The sequence below is a fragment of the Coturnix japonica genome, chromosome 4 (genome assembly GCF_001577835.2).
Source record: "Coturnix japonica isolate 7356 chromosome 4, Coturnix japonica 2.1, whole genome shotgun sequence".
Taxonomy (NCBI): domain Eukaryota; kingdom Metazoa; phylum Chordata; class Aves; order Galliformes; family Phasianidae; genus Coturnix; species Coturnix japonica.
In genome coordinates, this window is record NC_029519.1 from 16,165,438 (window position 1) to 16,183,808 (window position 18,371).

Consider the following 18,371-nt stretch of genomic DNA (forward strand, 5'->3'; position numbering starts at 1 on the left):
TGTCTAGACATTTTCCGCTTAAAATGAGTCGTCAACAGCTCAGAGGTTGACATCCAGGTTAGTTATTTCCAACTAGGAAATGGACAGGAATGAGGTGAAGACTATGAGCAGAAGTTTCAGCTGGTAGCTATGGTGGCACAGGAGCCTGAGGTTAGGGAAGAAAGCAGCCGTGCTCACAGTTCCCTGCTTTGGTGTCACCAGTGGTCCTGCACTGTGACAGATTTCAGCCCCTCGTCATCACATTGCAAACTGCCTTGTCTTGACCCACGTCTCAGTTTCTGCAGTGTGGCCCTTTAAACTAATTTCCTGCTTTTATAGCTCAGCCTATATTTGAGATCTCTGTCCTATTTTCATATCAATCCTCTTTCAGCTTAGGCAAAAATGGTATGAGCTGCTTGGTCTTCCAAGTTGCAGGCAGGTGTAAAGGCTGGAATAGATTGCTGAAACAAAGAGAGAGCAGTGCCTGATCCTGTGGTGGTTCGCACTCATCTTACAAGAGCCATTGTTGGCATCTTAGAAGCGTGGTGAAGAAATATATAGTGTTTGGAAAGGCCAAGGACAGACTGTCCATAGCTGCTTCCAGATAAGCTGAATGCTGATTATGGTACTGTTAGGGACAGATTGCAGTTGCTCCTTTGCCTACGCTGGGTCCGCACCCCAACTAAGTGATAATGAATTCTTTTTTACAGCTCTCTGGTTTATTGCTGCTGTAATATTTTCTGTCTGCCAGGATTCATGGCAACAACAAAATGCCTGTGAACCTCAAGTGGAATTTTTTATGTACATAAAGATGATGTAGTGAAGATGCTGGGGAGGTAAGCTCTGCCAGTGCTTTCCTGATGGGGTTTGACCTTGAACCTTAGTTAGCTCGTGTTAGAGTGGGATTACAGAAAGATGGGAAGAGTCTGTATTTTAACGACATTAAATTGGTTCAAAAGAGCTGTTTATAAAGTCCCTGTGACAAACTTTGTCTGCAGAGCAGTGTTATTTTTATACTGTGCATGTCTTTGTAAAGAAGCAGAATGGGGATGGTATCATTCACTGCTGGCTGTTCTTTGCAGTGCTAAAAGGAATGAGGAACAACACGACTTTCGTGTTAGAAGCATTTGTTGAAATGCCACCATTGCGATTGGTGTGTAAGTTATCTTGCTGCTTCTAAAGCAGGTGGTTTTGATCTGGAGTAATGAATGTATGAATGACTTTCTCTCCCCTACACTCTCAGGTATTACGGTGTTATTGAATGAGCAGGAACTCTGAAAATATAGTGAAAAAGGATGAAGATTTTGGTCCATGGTGGGAACTTGCAAATGTCGAGAGGCAGTCAGAGGTAACGGCTGTTCACTAAGCTACGTAGTGCAGGGATGTGGAAGTATTAAAACTCGATTACACTTTTTGGTGGAGGACCAAGGTGTTTTTAAAAGCACATGCAGGGTAAAAAACCCAACTATTTAAAGTATATTTGGTGTTGCAAAGGTGAACCTGTAATGGCCGTCACACTGCAGTGGGAGCTGGTGGGTGGGCACAGTCCTGCTGCAAGAGCTCAGTGGGGAAGCAGCCCGCTGTGCTTGCAGCCCTTCCCTGCAGGGGGACGTCCATTCATGTTGTCATTTGGAGTCTTTTAGACAAGGCTTTGAGCTCTGAGCAGCTTATCCATCAGCAGCAAGCGGTGTGGTTAGATAAGTACAGACGTGTCATTTCACATCTGTCGTTTTCTTTCTGTAACCATTCCCATTATCTCATGGGTCCTGTCTTAGGAACAGTGTGTGCATCCGACAGCATAAGAACACATGCGTAGTAGTGGCTGGGCCATCATTATCGCTGCCTTTGTCAAACATATCCCTGTGCCCACCAGGACAGCCTCTGAGCCTGGTGTCCCCCATCACGCTGCACTGGGTGAGTCCCTTTGGGCCTTTTCCACCACAGGGTGAACTATTTATAATACAAACCGGGGCATCTTCTGAGACATAGAAATGTTGGCTGCTGTGTGATTCAGAGAATGCCCCCTCTGCGTCAGTCCGTTCCTAAGACAAACCACTTGTTCCTCATTCTAATGACAATGTAATAATATACTTTACAGCAGAATTTGCTAATCTATAGCAGGTAAGAAATAGCTGTATGTTGAATCTCCTGGAATATTCTCATCCAGTTGTACTATACAGGGTTCTTGGTTGTGACTGCAGTTGCTGTCTGGAAAGGGAAAATAGACTGGTTTGCTTTTTGTTTTGTTACAGCTTTGTCACTTTACCAAGAAGGCAACACATCTGTGTTGGCAGGTTGGCTTTTTATACAGCGTGCTGTATGTAGAAGTACTGTAAGACAAATGGAGTGTTCAATAAAATATGTTTCATTTAAGAAAAAATGTTCTGTGTTTGAAGCACTGTTCTTTGCCGCGATGGGCTGCTTCAGGTGTTTATTCAAGGGCGTCAGTTGCGTTAAAGGCATTCTTAGCAAGGACTGAGCCATAGAAGAACCACACTAGGCCTTCAAGCTCCCCTAAAGGTGAAGAAAAGAGGGGACCCAGGTTTTGCAGACTGAGATCAGTTCAGCCTTGCATGCAATGCAAATGTGCTTCCATGCTGGGCCCTCCAGCTGACCCACAGTGCCTGGGAAAAACCACAGCACGACTGTGTACGAGGTGTTACAGGTATGTTTTTATTTCTTTCTCTTTCTTTCTTCCTTTCTTTCTTTGTTCTTTTTTTTGTTTGTTTTTTTAATTATTTTTTTTTTGTTTTTTTGGTTTTTTTTTGGAAAATACCACGTATGATCTGCTTAAAGCTATTCCCAACGCACAGGTTCCCGTCCAACGGAGCTGTGCAGCGACACAGATTCGAGACAAGAATAAAATCTTTACTCTTCATCTTCATAAGACACTTCCTTTGTTCCCATTACAAAATACTTTTAAGAATAATAACATTTATAAATGTCTCTATATTTGACATCATATAAAATAAACCAAGATTTATAGTCGCTTCTAAGATTCTTCTTCTTCTTTTACACAGCGTATGTTACAATATATACAGTCAATTTTTCACTGTGTTTGTCAAAGCAGCCTGATCTGTACCCACCAGGCTTTAGCTTATATGTACAAGTACGCTAAAAGTGCAAGACTTTATTAATTAAAGCTGCCTGTGTTTTCAGAGGTCTGGAATTGTGTGGCCTGTTGATAATAGATACACACATACATATATATGTATATTAAAAACACACACACCTGTATATCTATATATGAAGGGAGAGAGAGCTAGCACATAGGTGCTTGTGTGCTAGAAAGCCTCAGGATGTCATTGAGCGCTGGAGCCCAACCCCTGGTGCAGGCAGCACCGCTCATGCTTCTCTCATCAGCACCTGGGGGGAACCAAGCCCACCAGCAACCCTCAATTCCAAAGGGATCCCAAAAACACAGGTCGTAGCTATCACCGAGGTAAATGGATAGGAATTCACCTGAATAAAGAGATTCGTTTAGACATTAATTCTTTGAGCATGAGTGATAACTAAGGCAAAAATCCCATGGCCCTGAGCCTACTATGCCTCGTTGGAGGCAGGCTGAGCAGGAGCTCTGGGACTTTGCCCCATGGCACACACAGCTCTGCCCGGGTGGCACCGGGCCCATGAGAGGCTGTGCTAGCGGAAATAAAGGGGGGTGTGATAAAGTGCATGTTTTAGGATGCTTGTTTCAGCAAGGCCAATCTCACATGTAAACATCCCTTCAAATCTCTCCTGCTCCCTTCTGAGAGGCTGCAATAGTGTATCTGTGGTGTAAGTGTGTGCCTCTGTGCGTGCACGTTTTGCTCCCCTCCTACCTGCAAAGCTGAAAGCAACAGCCTATGCCGACATCTGTGTTTGGGCTCCAGCAGTGCCCAGGGTTAAGCCCTCAGCGCCTCAGAAATGTACAAGTTCCTTTTTCCTTTGGAAAGATACAAACAGTAGGGACACAGCTATACACCCACTGAGGAAAGACTCGTTTTCGATTCATAAATATAAACGTATAGTTTAAAAAGTGGCAATTTACAAAAATACAATTTATTGCTGACCCTGCGAGCTCGTTAACACGGCCTGTGTCGCTGTGAGGATACGTTTCGGGTCTGTCAGACTGAAATCTGACCAAGCAAAGTTTGCTGCCATGTGGTGTTCTACTGTATGTGTTTTCATGTTAAGAAAGATACATACACAACAACATCCACCTGGATCAGAACAGGATGACGGAGGAGAAAAGAGTAAAGATTCTCTGTACGTAACCTGAAAAAATATTTGGCTACAGGGAGTAAAAACCATATAAATTTCTCTGCACTTCTTCTTAACCAACATAAAAGATGAGGAATATCTTACTGGTTGTGGTGTGAGCTGGTTTAACGACAGTAAGAAATTCAGGCAAAAGTGGTGTTACATAAATTAGCAGCATTATCCCAATCTCCTGGAAAACAAAACGGTGGGGTTGAGGTATAGAAATAAGGACAAACTCCACGACGGACCTATTGAGCGAGACGAGCTATGTACAGGGGAACCCTGCAGTGTGCTGTAGCGCTGGGATCGGCGTCACAGTGATTCCAGCACCGCGGCCCTCATCGGATGGGGCTTGTCTACAGTGCCGGCATCCCCACAGGGGCTTCAGCCAACCTGCCTGCAGCTGGATGCTGTCCCCTTCAGGTCAAAGATCTGCAGCCAGCACTGGCACAGGCAGGCACGGCTCTGCAGCAGCACGCTGGCCCCTGCCCCAAGCACACCTTTCTCACCAAGTCTTGCGGCTCTGGTGGGCAGGAGCCCCAGGTGAGCATCCTCCTCTTCTTCAGCTCGACGGCGCGCTCCCTCTGGGGCAGGCCTGGCTGAGACTCGCAGCCCATGGGCTCTTTTGAGCGGTGGTGCCAACAGGAGACCTCAGCTGGGCCCCATGGCAATCCCACTCTGTGCGGTGTCCCCTGGTGGGGTCTTGCTGGTCTGAGCAAGTCGGTCAGGGCAGCTGCATCTCGGGCAGGTCAGGCAGGTTGCAGGGCTGGCCCTGGGCATGGCGGCCCTGCGGCTGCGGGTGCAGGAAATAGCTCAGGGGGCTCTGCTGCGCGAGGTGGTGGGGCTGGAACACACGTGGGCTGGGACCTCCAGGCACCGCCTCAGCACCTTGCATCTGCAGGGAGACACAAAGGCAGTTAATTGGACAACCAGCACCCCTCCCTCACTGCTGTCCAAGGCTACCAGAGCCCAAAGGTGATCTGTGCCAACACAGCGGTGAGCTAAGGACAGAAGAGTATGGCGGGGTGGTGGGACGCCCCATCCTACCAGCCCTACAGGCAGCCCAGCAGAAGGCCTTTGGCAGGCAGCTGCAGCACAGCTGAGGGACAGGCAGCCCTATGGCTGCTCCACAGAGCATCACCTCACCATGGCACTGAGGCCTGACTTGCTGCTGACTGAAGCTCTCTCCTCCCGCTGCTGTTCTCTGGACTTACAGCAGCTCCTGTGCACACACATATGCAACAGCAGGAGCATTTCCTTTCCATGTTTCCAACAGCAATTAATTTCTCACTCCAAATGCAGCCCTGCAGCGTATCTCCAGCTCTTCCCCTTCTTGTTTTCTACCATCTTTTCCAGGACAACTATATCTTGCCTCTGCCAACCCAGCCAGTCTTGGAGAGCACATTACTCATTAATTATTAGTTTCAACAGCCCCCCTCCTTGGCAGCCCCGTTCACTTGGCATGCACTGATGAAAACATGCATCAAAAAAACAAAACTGCTTTTCCCAGAGGTTTGTGTTGGGAAACAACCATTTACTGAAAGAAAGCAGTGACTGCAGCTGATATAAACCCCTTGCCATGCTGAGACCCAGCAGCAGGAGGCTGGTTTTCAAGGGGACCAATCCCTTATCACCCATCGCTTCCACAGCGGGATTCCCACCCCAGCCCTCTGGATGAGACGTCATACTTGAAGGCCTGGTTCTGTCTTCTGTTCTCTAATGGACAGCTGGGCTTGGAAATACAGCCTTGAAACTGGGTACCAAGTCAGGCTGGAAATGCTGTGCACACAGGCATGCATAGATAGATATAGTGGGGATGGAAGTCCCATTTCTTCCCCAGATCCCTCAGATCCCACCCCAGCCCTGTACACAGCCACAGACCTTACCTGAAGGTACAGACGGTGCTGCTGAACCTGCTGCTGCGGCCAGGGGTGGAGGTGCAGCGGGGTGCTGCCGGGGTGGGACACGAAGCTGCCATGGGGGAGCATCACGGATGGGGAGAACACGGGCGAGGGGGTGGGGGGCCGCACCGTGCTGCTGCTGATGGGCTGCATCTGTGTAATGGGAGGCAAGGGCTGCTGCTCTGCCACGAATCTGCCACAGGGAGGAAAATCCAGTGTGAGAACCCAACCCTAGCTTTGCTGCCCAGTGCTGAAGGAATCAGAGCAACAGGACTTGTCAATCTGTGCCAAATCCCACATACAAGTCCCCTCTCACTAAGCATAACTGACTAGAACCTCAGGGAGCCACATACATAAGGTTGTATGTCTCTGTGACTTGACCAAGCTCTTCACGCTTTGCAAAAGCCAGCAAGCACATAGGAAAATATTCCAAAGAACTGCAATTAAGAGTTTTTTGCAATTAAAAGAAGTACATATTCTCATTACTTCTCCTAACTAGCTCAGATTTTGTTTCTTTAAGTCTGGTTTGTTTTCATGTGATCGCACACAGGTTCCTCAAAGTAATTTCTGGAGCCACGAAGCAGCACCGTGCCACACCACCACGTGGGAGCAGGGACAAGCAAAGACTCACTTCCCCGGCTGCCTGCTGGCGCTGCTCGGCGTGGGCTGGGTGCTGCCATTGGCGGCAGGTACCATGGCCTGGATGGACTGGTCCAGCAGCATCCTGTGGTGAGGAAAAAGAGGGGGCAGTCAGGGCAGGCCAGATGCAGGCTGCTGGCTGCCAACCTCTAGGAACAAGTCCTGTAAACCCTCCCCTAAAGCACACAAGGAACCACTGATTCTCTTTGGAAAAAAAGCCAATGCAATAGGATGCCCTTACCTGAGGCTCCTGTCCTGGCTGTAGTCAGACTGCATCTGCCTTTCGCTAACATCACTTGGCAGCTGTGCAGCCACTGTAACGGGATGCGCTTGCGAAAACACCGTGGGGTTGTGGTAGAGGGGCACTGAAATGCTCGTCTGCCCTGGCAGACATGTTGGCTGCGCCGGGTTTCCTCGCATTAGGTGCTGCTGCTGCGGTACCTGAAATGCAGAAGCAGATGCACAGATCAGGTTCTGAAGCCCCTCTAGTTATGCAGTTAGCTTCAAACTGGGATAAAGACAAAGAACAGCTGAAGTTCTCCCTGAGTGAAGTGATAGGAATGGAATACGTCTATGCACACAAAAACCCTGCTGGCATTTGTCACCCTTCTATGATCCTCAGCTGTGGGAAGAATTCTTTCATCTAAATAAGGTTCTGGGGAGACATTATAGCTGCCTTCCAGTACCTGCAGGAGAGCAGGGGACTCAGTATCAGTGAGTGCAGTGTCAGGGCAAGGAGTAGTGGCTTCAAATTAAAAGAGGGGAGATTTAGGTTCCATATGAGTAAGATATTCTTTATGCGGAGGGCAATGAGGCCCTGGCACTGCTGCCAGAGCTGTAGGTGCCCATCCCTGGAGGTGCCCAAGGTCAGACTGGTTTGGGCCCTGCCCCCTGAGTGAGGGGGCAGCCAGGGGGGCTGCAAGGTCCCTTCTAACCTAAGTTGTTATGTGATTCTACGCTGTGAATGTAGACCCAGTGATGCTAAGCTTGTTTATCACAGCTGCCTTCCAAGACTCCTCAGCCAGAAACGAATTCCCCTCTCATGACCACGAAACGCTCTGTGCCACCTGCCCGTGTGTGATAATAGTTAGGCACCTGGGATGGAGTGCTGCAGGGTTCCCTGAGGAACGGCCGCGGGGTGGACACAGGGGGGGCCCTGTAGTGCTTGGCCATGGGGCCCGGCTGTGGGGCCTTCTTGGTGCTGGGCTGCCGGGATGGCGGCGGGGCTCTCCGTGGGCTCTGGCGCTGCGTGTTGTTGAAGACCAGTGGGATTGGCTGCTGCATCAGCATCTTTAAGGAGAAGAGAGGCAGGGGTGCGTTACACATCAGATAGGGATATAAGACAGCCTTTGCTGGGCTACTGCCACTAGATGGTGCTTGGGTTTTGACAGAAAATAGGGGCTCTGTAGGCTCCCGCCCTGTGCTGAGGGGCGCAGCTGGCAGGGCCTCCACAGGAGCTGTGCTATGCTCCCAGCTGCTGGGAGACCCTCCTGCTCCTAGCAGGCCTCTGTAAGCACGTGGGATGGCACAAGTCGCATTAACTGCTGGCATCGCCATGCAGGGTGAGTTCTAATCAACCTGACCCCTTACTTGGGGTTGTTTTCCTAAGTCATGACTCCATCCTTAAGCAGTCACAGACAACAGCTACCCCTCAGGGGTAGCCAACCATCCCCATGACTGAGACAACACTGTGCATTCACCCACAGCTCATTTCCAAACACTTCTGCTGCAGACGACTCTGTCACTGATCTGCATGCTCTAAGGAAAAGCAAAGGATGAACAGTCAGGGGGCAGGGAAGTGGTACCTGCAGGTTGGAGTCCTGCACCAGCTGGAGCTGCTCCTTGATGACGTGCAGCTCCTCCTGCTGCGTTTTGATGTCTGCTTGCAGAATGCGCGTCCTCTCCTCCAGCTGCTCCTTCAGCTGGTGCATCATGCCCAGAGGGGCTGGGAAGTGGTACACGGGCTGCAGGGCAGAGATCGAGCATGGCTTGGACCAGTTCCATTGCACACATTCATCGTGATGCTTTTGTGCAAGGCAGGCAGGCTACTGGAATACCTGTCTAGCTATGATTTATAATTCCCTTTTATTTGTGTTTGTGACAGGCTCTTTTCTTATTTTGGCCTATCTCAGACCAGTCATATCACCCCCTTCTTCCACCAGGGCTGTAACACTGTTGTGTCAGTCTGTGCCAGCTGCTAACAACACAGATGAGTCTTCAGCAGCCCCAAGCAGTTTGACAGCTCTGAGCCTTCCTTTAACCTATGTTTTCAGCATCCCAGCTTGGCTGGGGGGCAAGGGCCCAGCTCTCCTGCTTATCACAAAGCCCCAGCACAACCCATTCCCTCCTACCCAGCTTGGAGCAGAAGCTGCATCACACCACGTACCATCACAGCCTGCTGGGAGGGGACCGCCGGCTGCTGAGGGAGGTGTTCACCCGTGGCTGGAGGCGTTGCTACGGCCTAAAAATGAAAACTTTGCTTTATTGGAGGTCCCGGTCCCCAGCACCTCTCCATCTGCTCCCTTCAGCAGCACTGACCTGAGCGCTTCCAGTTGCCGCCAGCCTCAAGGCTGCCTTCTCTGGCACCGCCGGCCGGGTGGGAGTGCTGGTATCGGTATGTCGCATGGATGAGGTGGCTGGAAAAGAGATGCTTTGCTATCACACTGCAGCTGAGCTGTGCCCGGCCACCCTTGCTCTCACTAGGGTGATGGAGGACACAGCACCACAAGGTGTCAGAGGTGCCCAGCCCCTCACTTCCCCACTGAACCGGGCACCTACAGGCAGAGTCAGAGAGTGCAGTGTGAGAGGAGCGGCGGGAGCTGTGGGATGACAGCGACATTCCCTCCCGGCTGGCATCTTGGCTGCTGCCACAGTGGCCCACCTCTAGGTAGCTGCCGTGGCTCTGCAGGGAGAGAAGCACATGTAAGGGGGTGTCAAGGGGAAAATAGCCTCATGCTCTTACTCTCCTTATGCCCCCCCAGGAGCTCCCCACTCCCCTCCCCAAGAGCAAGCAATGGGTGCAGCTGCCCTACTGCTCCTCCTACTGCTTTGCACCAGCAGATGTAGCTTCCTGGTTGTAGAGAAACATAAATGCTATCATATGGGAAGGGGGAAATTACAGCAGTGTGATGCAGTGAGACCTTCTGCTAGCAGGATGGCCTCTGCTCCAGCACAAAAGGTCTCTGGGAGGTATCCACAGTGCATCCTATAAGTAACTCCTATAAAATAATGGCTGAAGAGTAGCGAGGCTAATGGAATGATAATTACACAACAATCCTCTCAGAGTGGCTTTGATTACCGGTCTTATCTGTAAACTATTGAGAGGAGGAATTTAAAAGGAACTGAAATGACCTTGTTAATTGGGCAGGCATGTAGGGATGTGAAACTGATTCAAGCCATGAAAATTACTGTTTTGGTCACATTCCTGAGCTTGAGGCCATCCTGTCCAGTGGTGCAAACAGAGCTGAAATCTGGAGTAAGAACCGGTGCATTGTTTTCCCTGAACTTCCAACCTTTGTTTGAGTATCGGTACCAAGCTGGCATTAACCAAACAGGTGCATGGCAGTACTGCCCTACACTCAAAAACACATGGAAAAGCTGAGCAGCAGCAATGCAAATGCTGGAGTTGCAGCTTCATGTCTGCACCAAGACAGGGTAGACTGGGGCTTACAGCCATGACTCCTGAGCACCTGCTTAAATCATAGCCCTGGCAAAGACTTGGAAGGAGAAAGAAATACAGGAGAAAGAAGAACAAGTAATAAGAAGTGCCTCTGTTCATTAAATTGTGAAGGGATGCAGTACCTTTATTGAAGACGACGCCAGTTCAATTGATGACTCTTCAAGGCCAAGATCTCGCCTTTTTTCAGCTCGGACTTCTGCATAACTAGTAAAAACAAGAAAGAAAATTAAACCATTGTGCCTCTAATTGTGCCTGGCATATATTGGAGAGAATGTTCTAAAGGCTCTGAGCACTTGTAGGGTCAGAATTAGGACTGAAACGTGAATGGGTGAAAGCTTTGTAGGGCACACGAGGCACTGCTGAGCTGAGCTTACTTACAGCAGCGTGGGCACTGAAACAAGTCCCTGAACAATAAATTCAGAGCCTGAAGCACAGCTCAACTGCCTGAAGCACGGTAGAATCAACACAGCCCAGAAGCAATTGCTCTATCTGATGTTTGTTTAAAATAGCACTCTACACGTACTTCATACCAGCGTCTCAACTATCAACACCTGTGTATTGATGTAAGGTGCCCCCAGTCTGTGCTTCTGAATGTGGGAAAGATTTCCAGATTTCCAGCTTCTTCCAAACATTTGACATAAAAAAAGGGGGAGTGATAAAAAAATTTCACCACAACTTGATTCCAAAGGAAATGGATTCTTCAGGAAAGATGCACTGACCAACTACCAGACTCAAGTTAGCAGAACAAATCAGTATGTTGCTACTTCTTCAATCCCTTCAGCAAACACACCTGTGCTCTGAGCACTGCTGTGTGCTGACAGTGGGAGGCAGCAGGTCCCTGGCACAGCTTGGCTCGCTCCAGCCCAGCTCTGCCACCAAGCCTGCAGCCGAGTGCACTGCAGGGCACCCTGGGTGCTGCTGTGGGTGAGGAACATGGCCAGCAGGACAGCAGCCACCTTCCTGCCTGAGTACGTAATGCTCTGAGCAAAGGCTTGGTAGGAGATGTATCGCCCCATTTCACACAGAATCACAGAATGGCTCGGGTTGGAAGGGACCTCAAGGATTACAAATCTCCAACACCCCCCACCAAAGGCAGTGCCAACAACCTCCCCCACTTAATACTAGTTCAGGCTGCCCAGGGTCCCGTCCAACCCAGCCTTGAACACCTCCAGTGATGGGGTATCCACAGCCTCTCTGGGCAGCCTGCTCCAGCACCTCACCACTCTCATAGTAAAGAACTTTCCCCTGACATCCAACCTAAATCTTACCTCCTTCATCTTAAAACCATTTCTCCTTGTCCTGCTGTAATCTACCCTTTCAAAGAGTTGACTCCCCTCCTGTTTATAGGAGTATATACATTACTTTCAGGTACTGTAAGGCTGCAGTGAGATCACTCCACAGTCTTATTTTCTCCAGGCTGAACAATCCCAGCTCCCTCAGCCTGTCTTTGCAGGGGAGGTGCTCCAGCCCTCTAATCATCTTTGTGGCCCTCTGGACCCTCTCCAACAGCTCTCTGTCTTTCTTGTACTGGGGACTCCATACCTGGACACAGTACTCCAGAGGGGGCCTCACAAGGGCAGAGTAGAGAGGGACAATCACCTGTCTGTCCCTGCTGGCCACCCCTCTTCTGATGGAGCCCAGGATGCCATTTGCTTTCTGAGCTACAAGAGCGCACTGCTGGCTCATGTTACGTTTTTCATCCATCAAGACCCCCAGGTCCTTCTCTGCAGGGCTGCTCTCAAGGACTGCTCCTTCCAGTCTGTATATATGCCTGGGATTGCTCCAGCCCAAGTACAAAACCTGATAGTCATGGACAGTGGTGGCTTTCAAGCCTAGCTGCCAAAGCATGGTGAAAACACATGACGCTCTTCCCCAGGTTCCCTGTCGTAATAGCTTTCTACAATTGCATACCGTTTAGTGTGCTAATCCACACAGCAAATATTTGGCTTACACAAAACAGGACCGGAAAACATAATGGATGAGGACACGGAACACATACTTTAAAGTGCTTGCCCTACCTAACTACCAGGTGAGTGCACACAATGAACTCAGGTTTGGAATTCCATTGGTGGTAAGTGATGTAGTAGTGCGTCTGGAGCCAGATCCACTGCTGGCCCTTGGTCAGGAACCGGTAGTAACACGACTTGCCTTTTCCAAATTGCATCACTGGTAAACAAAAAGAAAGCACATTATAGCAAGAGACCTATAGAACGCTCATGGCACAAAGGTGATTAGAAGGAACGTTCCGCCCTAGCCTCGTTACCATGCTAATGTTGCTCTTGTGGCTTTATAAGCATGACAGGCACACAGCCACTTGACAGCTTTCCTTTGGGCTCTTTCCTGCTACCAACTTCCACAATTTCCATAAGAGTGCACTTTAATATTTAGAAATCGTTCTTGTAACTACTAATTTTGACATCATTTTATAACTGGTTATATTTCCACAACTAATTAGCGGGCTTCTCTGAAAGTAATAAGCATAAGTAATATCATTTAAACAAAGTATTGGTTTTCCAGAAATAGATGAGGATGCATTTAAGATGGTGGGCTGGATCCAAATAACAGCACAAATAATATGGTGGTGGAAATTAGCAGTCACACTGAGAGCTGTAAGAGCTACCCCGAATACAACAACTGGAGTACGTATCAGAGTATACCCAGAAAAATCACAGGTGCTGTAATATAACAGGAACATAACAAGGGGAACTACATTAAATAACCACTTTAATTGCTCCCATACTGCTGGCAGTACAAAATGAAACATGCTTACTTAAAATACCCATAATTAACGCAAAGTGAAATAAAAATGCGGTTGAAGCAAACCCATTGCACTTTACAGCAGGCAGGATGGGATGGCAGCCCACCTGCCAGCTGGGAGCCTGTCCAGCCACGAGGACACAGGCACTTTTACAAACTCTGCTTTGCTAACTGCCAGGGCTGCCCTTCTCAGCCATCCCGTTAATGAGGATGTGCTTCAGAAGGAGCATTTAAAGAAGGCCTTCTGGCTAACGTGCCGTGCTGCTGACTGCCCAGCACCTGGTCCTGTCCGAGGCATCCTGAAGCTACTCCTGGAAGTCATTCACCAGCACCTGACTTTGCCTGTCTGAACAGTGGGCGTACTGTGGAGGGACTTACAGTGTTCATGGCACCTAGCGAGAAGCTCCAGGTCATCGGCGTGGTAGTAGTCATACCCTGATGTTCCCAGCACCTCAAAGGGTAAGTATCCTATAATAGGCGGAGCCCTAGGAAAGAAGCAAAGGGCAGGTGGTGAGCACAAACCTGCACTGTAACACCAGGGCAATACTACGACCGAAGCCATCAGGTGCACCCACTTGGTACCTCCATCTGGGAGCAGACTGTCACATATACAGTGATGCACTGCCAGATACAAGCAAAAGGCACAGAGAGAAAGAGGCAAAAACTGCAAAAAACATGAAAAGGTGTGTGTTTACTGCTTCGTAGCCTATTCATTATGTGGGTGTAGGGAGGGCATGTGCGTATGCAGTGACTCAATCCATTAAGCACGCCCGTGAAATGTGGCTTGAGAAACACTATGGATGTTTGTGTGCGTAATAACCCAGAGCCCCAGCAAAATTCTCCAGCAGGTTGGATATAAATGTCATCTGGGTAGTGACTGTAGAGGAAAAAGTAAGTGGGAAGCTTCTGGATATCAATGGGAAATCCTCCCCTGTCTTTCCTAATGACCCAGCTCCACGTTCATCCCCTTGGGAGCATAAAAGGTTATTCAAGTACAGAGGGCCAGAAGAGGTCCATGACCTCTCCCCTCCTTGGCTAAGTTTCCTGAAGGGACGTTCAAAATCCTGGCAGTGCCTCCCTAGTGCTTCCCCACAGCCATGGGCAGCCTGGCAGCAAATGGCTAACAGGGCAGAGGGAGAAAAAGGCCATATGGATGGGGGTCTGCTGGGCAGCAGCCCTGTGGCACAGCCCCATAAGGATCAAGGGCTCAGCAGGAGCTCTGGAGCCCAAGAGATATGCCAGACCTGGCCCAGTGCGAGGAGCTGTCTGCATGAACCAGGCTTCAGCACTCTAACAGCACATTTCTGGACGCAGAGAGCTCTCAGCACACAGTGGTCTCAGCCACAATACAGCCCCATTGAGCCAAAGGACTTTTCATAGAGCACTGTGTTCCTTTTCCTCATGTGACCCAGATTTCTGTTAATGATGATAATACATTTATTAAAGTGTCCTTGCCGTCTCTTTGGCAGATTGGCCGGTGTCTCTCGACATGCTTATCTTCAAGACAATAATGCCTTTCAGATGCACATCAGATAAACATTTAAGCTGATCAGGGAAGTATTATGCTTCCATGACTTTCGCCAGACTTCTTTAAATGAGAAAGCAACCACAGAATGCTCCTAATCTGTCATTTGACAAGGAGCTGGCTTGCTTGTGGAACCATTTAGAAGTGCCTTGTTAGCATAACTTCCAGCCTTGGGGCCTGCAGCTGGCTGTGCAAATGCAAAGCAAGGTTTTCCAGTGAAGTTCTGAGTGCGTGGCTGAAGGCTGGGTCAGCTGCCCAAAGGACAAGGAACCCAGCTTTCAGCCTGGCCAGAGCAGACCTTGCAGTCTTTTAGTAACAGGAGGGAAAACCAAGACAATGAAGAAGAGAAGCAGAATGTTAACAAAGTTCACAGGTTTTCTTCTTCCCCCTGCGTGCATATAAACACCAAGAAAACAGGTTTTCCTGTTTTTCTAACATCTAACCAGATCTGTACGGTGCTTTCTATATTATTCAGCATGACTCCATGCATGCCGTGGCCATTATTTGAAAGGTCCTGGGCACACAATGATCCTACTGAGGGCACACCTCTAGGATCAAGACCTGTGAGCTGATGTAGCCAAGGAAGAAACAGGATAATATCCAACAACATTTCACAGTATCCTACAGTTCCCAGGGATTGCACTGGAGAGAGGTTTGAAGCATTGATTACATGAGACAGCCCACACGATTCCCTTCTGGTTCTGGGGTCTGGTGCTGTCACAAACCGTCTCAGTGTCTGTACTAGCTTAATCTACTCCCAGCAACAATGGTCTCCTCACTGAGATTCCAGTGGGACTGGAGTGGCTGCGAGAGCCTGGTGCAGAGCTTCCTCTCTGAGTCATAACCTAGATTCATTCATCAAAAGGCTCTTTGATATGCTGCAAAGAAGCTCCTGCCTGCCTTACTCACAGCAGCTTCTGGGCACAGCCCTTTGGAGAGCCAGCTCGCTGCTTCAGACAGTGACATAAGGGGCTTAGGGCTCTTTGAGGAATCCTTGTTAAATCACCTGATTCTGAAAGTGTGCCTCATTGGACAGGCCAATTAAAGTCTAACAAAGTCACTGCAGTGAGATCCCAACAACAGGACTAAGGAGCCGGCTGTGCCAACCCACACAGCAGTAAGTGGGGCTGTCTGCACTTCAAGGTGTGCCGCACAAGAGTGCACTGTCCCTACTGCAGCAATGCAAGTTGTTCCCCATTTGTGTTTGCACTCTCTGATCCAGATGCACAGACGACACTCAGCCTTTGCTCCCTCTCCAGTAGAGCTTATCTCCTCCAGCCTTACCTACCAGGGGTGATGCTTTGCAGAGCTTGCGAGGGGTGGCGGAATGGAGAGGGCAGCATTTGGCAATGTGTTTATGTTTTCATGTTGAATGAAGAGAAGCGAGAGAGAACAAAACCCTCTAGCTTCTTCTGAAGTAAATGAATCCTATATTAATTAGCTTAATGAAATCATTCCAGACCTCTTCATTCCACATTCCTACCCTACCGCGTTCAGACAAAAGCAAATCTGCAATTAAACTACCTAATCCACTGCTTTTTCTAAATTCCATCACTTATCAGGGTGGAAATCAAATGTTTATCAATACAGCAAAACATGCAGCAGGTACTTGGAAGCTGCAGATGGTGAGCAGAGGAGCTAAGTGGTAGAGGGAATAGAATCCATGGTGCTCAGCATCAATGACTTAATGCCCTGGTGAAGCTGGACTTTTCTCTAGACATTCACCCTTTACTTACATAGTTTCTTAACCTCTTTAAGTATGACAGAGGGCAAAGCTTTTAAGGAAGCTTGATAAGTAAGTTTGGAATATCATTATCTATGTAGTGTAGTTTAATTACAGCCATTTTACTTGGGATCTCAAGCAACAGAAATGTAAACATTTCTATTTTTAAACTACCATTTGCTTATACTTCAGTGCCCAAATCTCTTACCTGTGGTCCAAGAATAAGAACTTCCACTCCAAACTATGCCTCGATGTAAATTCTTCGCATGGCTCTTCAACATTGCAGAGCTCCTGCAAAACAGTTGGCTCTCTGAGACATTTCATTATGCACAACGACAAAGGAGTCCTCTCTCACGACCAAAAATGCATCACTTATAATATGATATATAACAAACCCTAGCAAAACACAGCACTTTAAAAGCACTTGGCTTTTCTTCCTCCAAAAAATGCATTAACCTCGTTTTACGGAGGCAGAAACTGATGAAAAACGGCTGAACAATTTATTCAGTGCTGAGTTTCAGAGCTCTTCTCAAATGCAACCCCTGTTTTACATTTACTCTTTCCAAAATAAACATCACCCCATTCCGTCAGGCCCTCAGCATGGCCAGTCTGTGTCACTGGATCACAGAATCACACAACATAAAGGTTGGAAAAGACACAAAAGGAACAAGGCAGTGGGAGAACCCTCACCTTTAAGAACTGTGGTGTGACAAGACGAACTGTCGCTACGAGGCAAATCTGCTCCTCCGTGGCTGACCTGAAAGCTCGTGCAATAGCTGACTCAAAGCCATTGCAGGAGGGTGTAGGCACTAGACACAACCAGAGAATTTATTTAAGAAGAAAAGGAAGGAGACTCTTCATGTCAGGACAGGTGCAATGACTGATGAAACCCAAGCAGCAAATTCCTACCCATACCATGATGCCACACTGATAAATACTGACGTTATTCAATGCATGATCCTTTAGGCTGTACAGGGCTGCACCACCTCAAGTCAGTTCTGACTGCTCACAGCACACAGCTACAGTCTCTTTGCTGGCATTTCTGCTCAATTCCAGGGCATGTTTTGCAAGTGTCCCTTTAAAACCTCAGATTGAAAATCAAGAGGATACAGAAAGAACTACTGCCTTATCCTAGCCTGAGCCTTTTTTTTTTTCCCAATACAAAGGAAGTCACTACTGGATGTTAAAACATTTGGTGACCAAAAGGCTGGATTGTTGTCCCGAGGAAAAAACCAGAACAACGCAGACCAACCCACAACAGGCAGTGAATCAAATGGAGGGAGGGTTGGTCTGGTGCCCCTTCTCTGCCCAGCAGCTTGCCCTGATCCTTTACATGAAAAGCCCCTCTAACAAACCCACAGCGCACTCCATCCCTGCTGGTTACAGCCTGTTTAGCTGATACAAGGCTTCACGTGGCTACAGAAGAACACAAAAATAAACGAGAGAGGCTAAGAGATAGCAGTTGGCTGGAGACGTGACTTACCATGAGTAAAATATTTAAAATCCACTACAAATTTCACATATTCATATGTCAGAGGTTCATTTGGATCTAAGCTGCCCCTCGCTAAATGGCAGCAAAACTCTATTTGCTTTTCCACTGAAAAGAGAGAAAGAGAGGGAGACATCAGGAACACAACCAGCAGCCTGCACTTTAGAATGCTCAATATATGGACTGTGTCCATGTTTTTAGACCCACCCTGCTGCTGTTGAGATGCTCCGAATGGCCACAAGCATGTAACTAGTGGGAGCAATGATCAGCTTGCTCTGTGACCAGCATGTGACCACCCATGGCTCTGCAGTACCCAGCTACGTTGGGGCTGAAGTCAGTGGCAGCTGCCCCTGACAGAGAGGGAATGGTCCAGGAGCAGGACAGCAGAGACCCGGGTGGGCAGCCCAGATAGGAAAGCCGCTGCTTAAACTGCATGG

General features: G+C 48.6%; 1 protein-coding gene across 2 annotated transcripts in view; it reads right to left on the reverse strand.

Moving 5' to 3' along the window:
- Nucleotides 1-2,236: 2,236 nt before the first annotated feature.
- The window catches only part of PASD1 (PAS domain containing repressor 1), a 40,633-nt gene continuing 24,498 nt past the window's right edge, over nucleotides 2,237-18,371 (reverse strand). For both annotated transcript variants that reach the window (XM_015860790.2, XM_015860791.1), the window contains 15 exons: nucleotides 17,929-18,042; nucleotides 17,136-17,254; nucleotides 16,654-16,736; nucleotides 13,576-13,682; nucleotides 12,459-12,606; nucleotides 10,563-10,644; nucleotides 9,540-9,663; nucleotides 9,300-9,397; nucleotides 9,148-9,222; nucleotides 8,567-8,725; nucleotides 7,857-8,051; nucleotides 7,003-7,202; nucleotides 6,754-6,846; nucleotides 6,108-6,315; nucleotides 2,237-5,116 (listed from right to left, as the gene is read on the reverse strand). In XM_015860790.2, coding sequence (XP_015716276.1) covers nucleotides 4,946-5,116; nucleotides 6,108-6,315; nucleotides 6,754-6,846; nucleotides 7,003-7,202; nucleotides 7,857-8,051; nucleotides 8,567-8,725; nucleotides 9,148-9,222; nucleotides 9,300-9,397; nucleotides 9,540-9,663; nucleotides 10,563-10,644; nucleotides 12,459-12,606; nucleotides 13,576-13,682; nucleotides 16,654-16,736; nucleotides 17,136-17,254; nucleotides 17,929-18,042 — 1,976 coding nt within the window. In that variant the 3' untranslated portion in view covers nucleotides 2,237-4,945. The remainder of the gene's footprint in view (nucleotides 5,117-6,107; nucleotides 6,316-6,753; nucleotides 6,847-7,002; nucleotides 7,203-7,856; nucleotides 8,052-8,566; nucleotides 8,726-9,147; nucleotides 9,223-9,299; nucleotides 9,398-9,539; nucleotides 9,664-10,562; nucleotides 10,645-12,458; nucleotides 12,607-13,575; nucleotides 13,683-16,653; nucleotides 16,737-17,135; nucleotides 17,255-17,928; nucleotides 18,043-18,371) is intronic.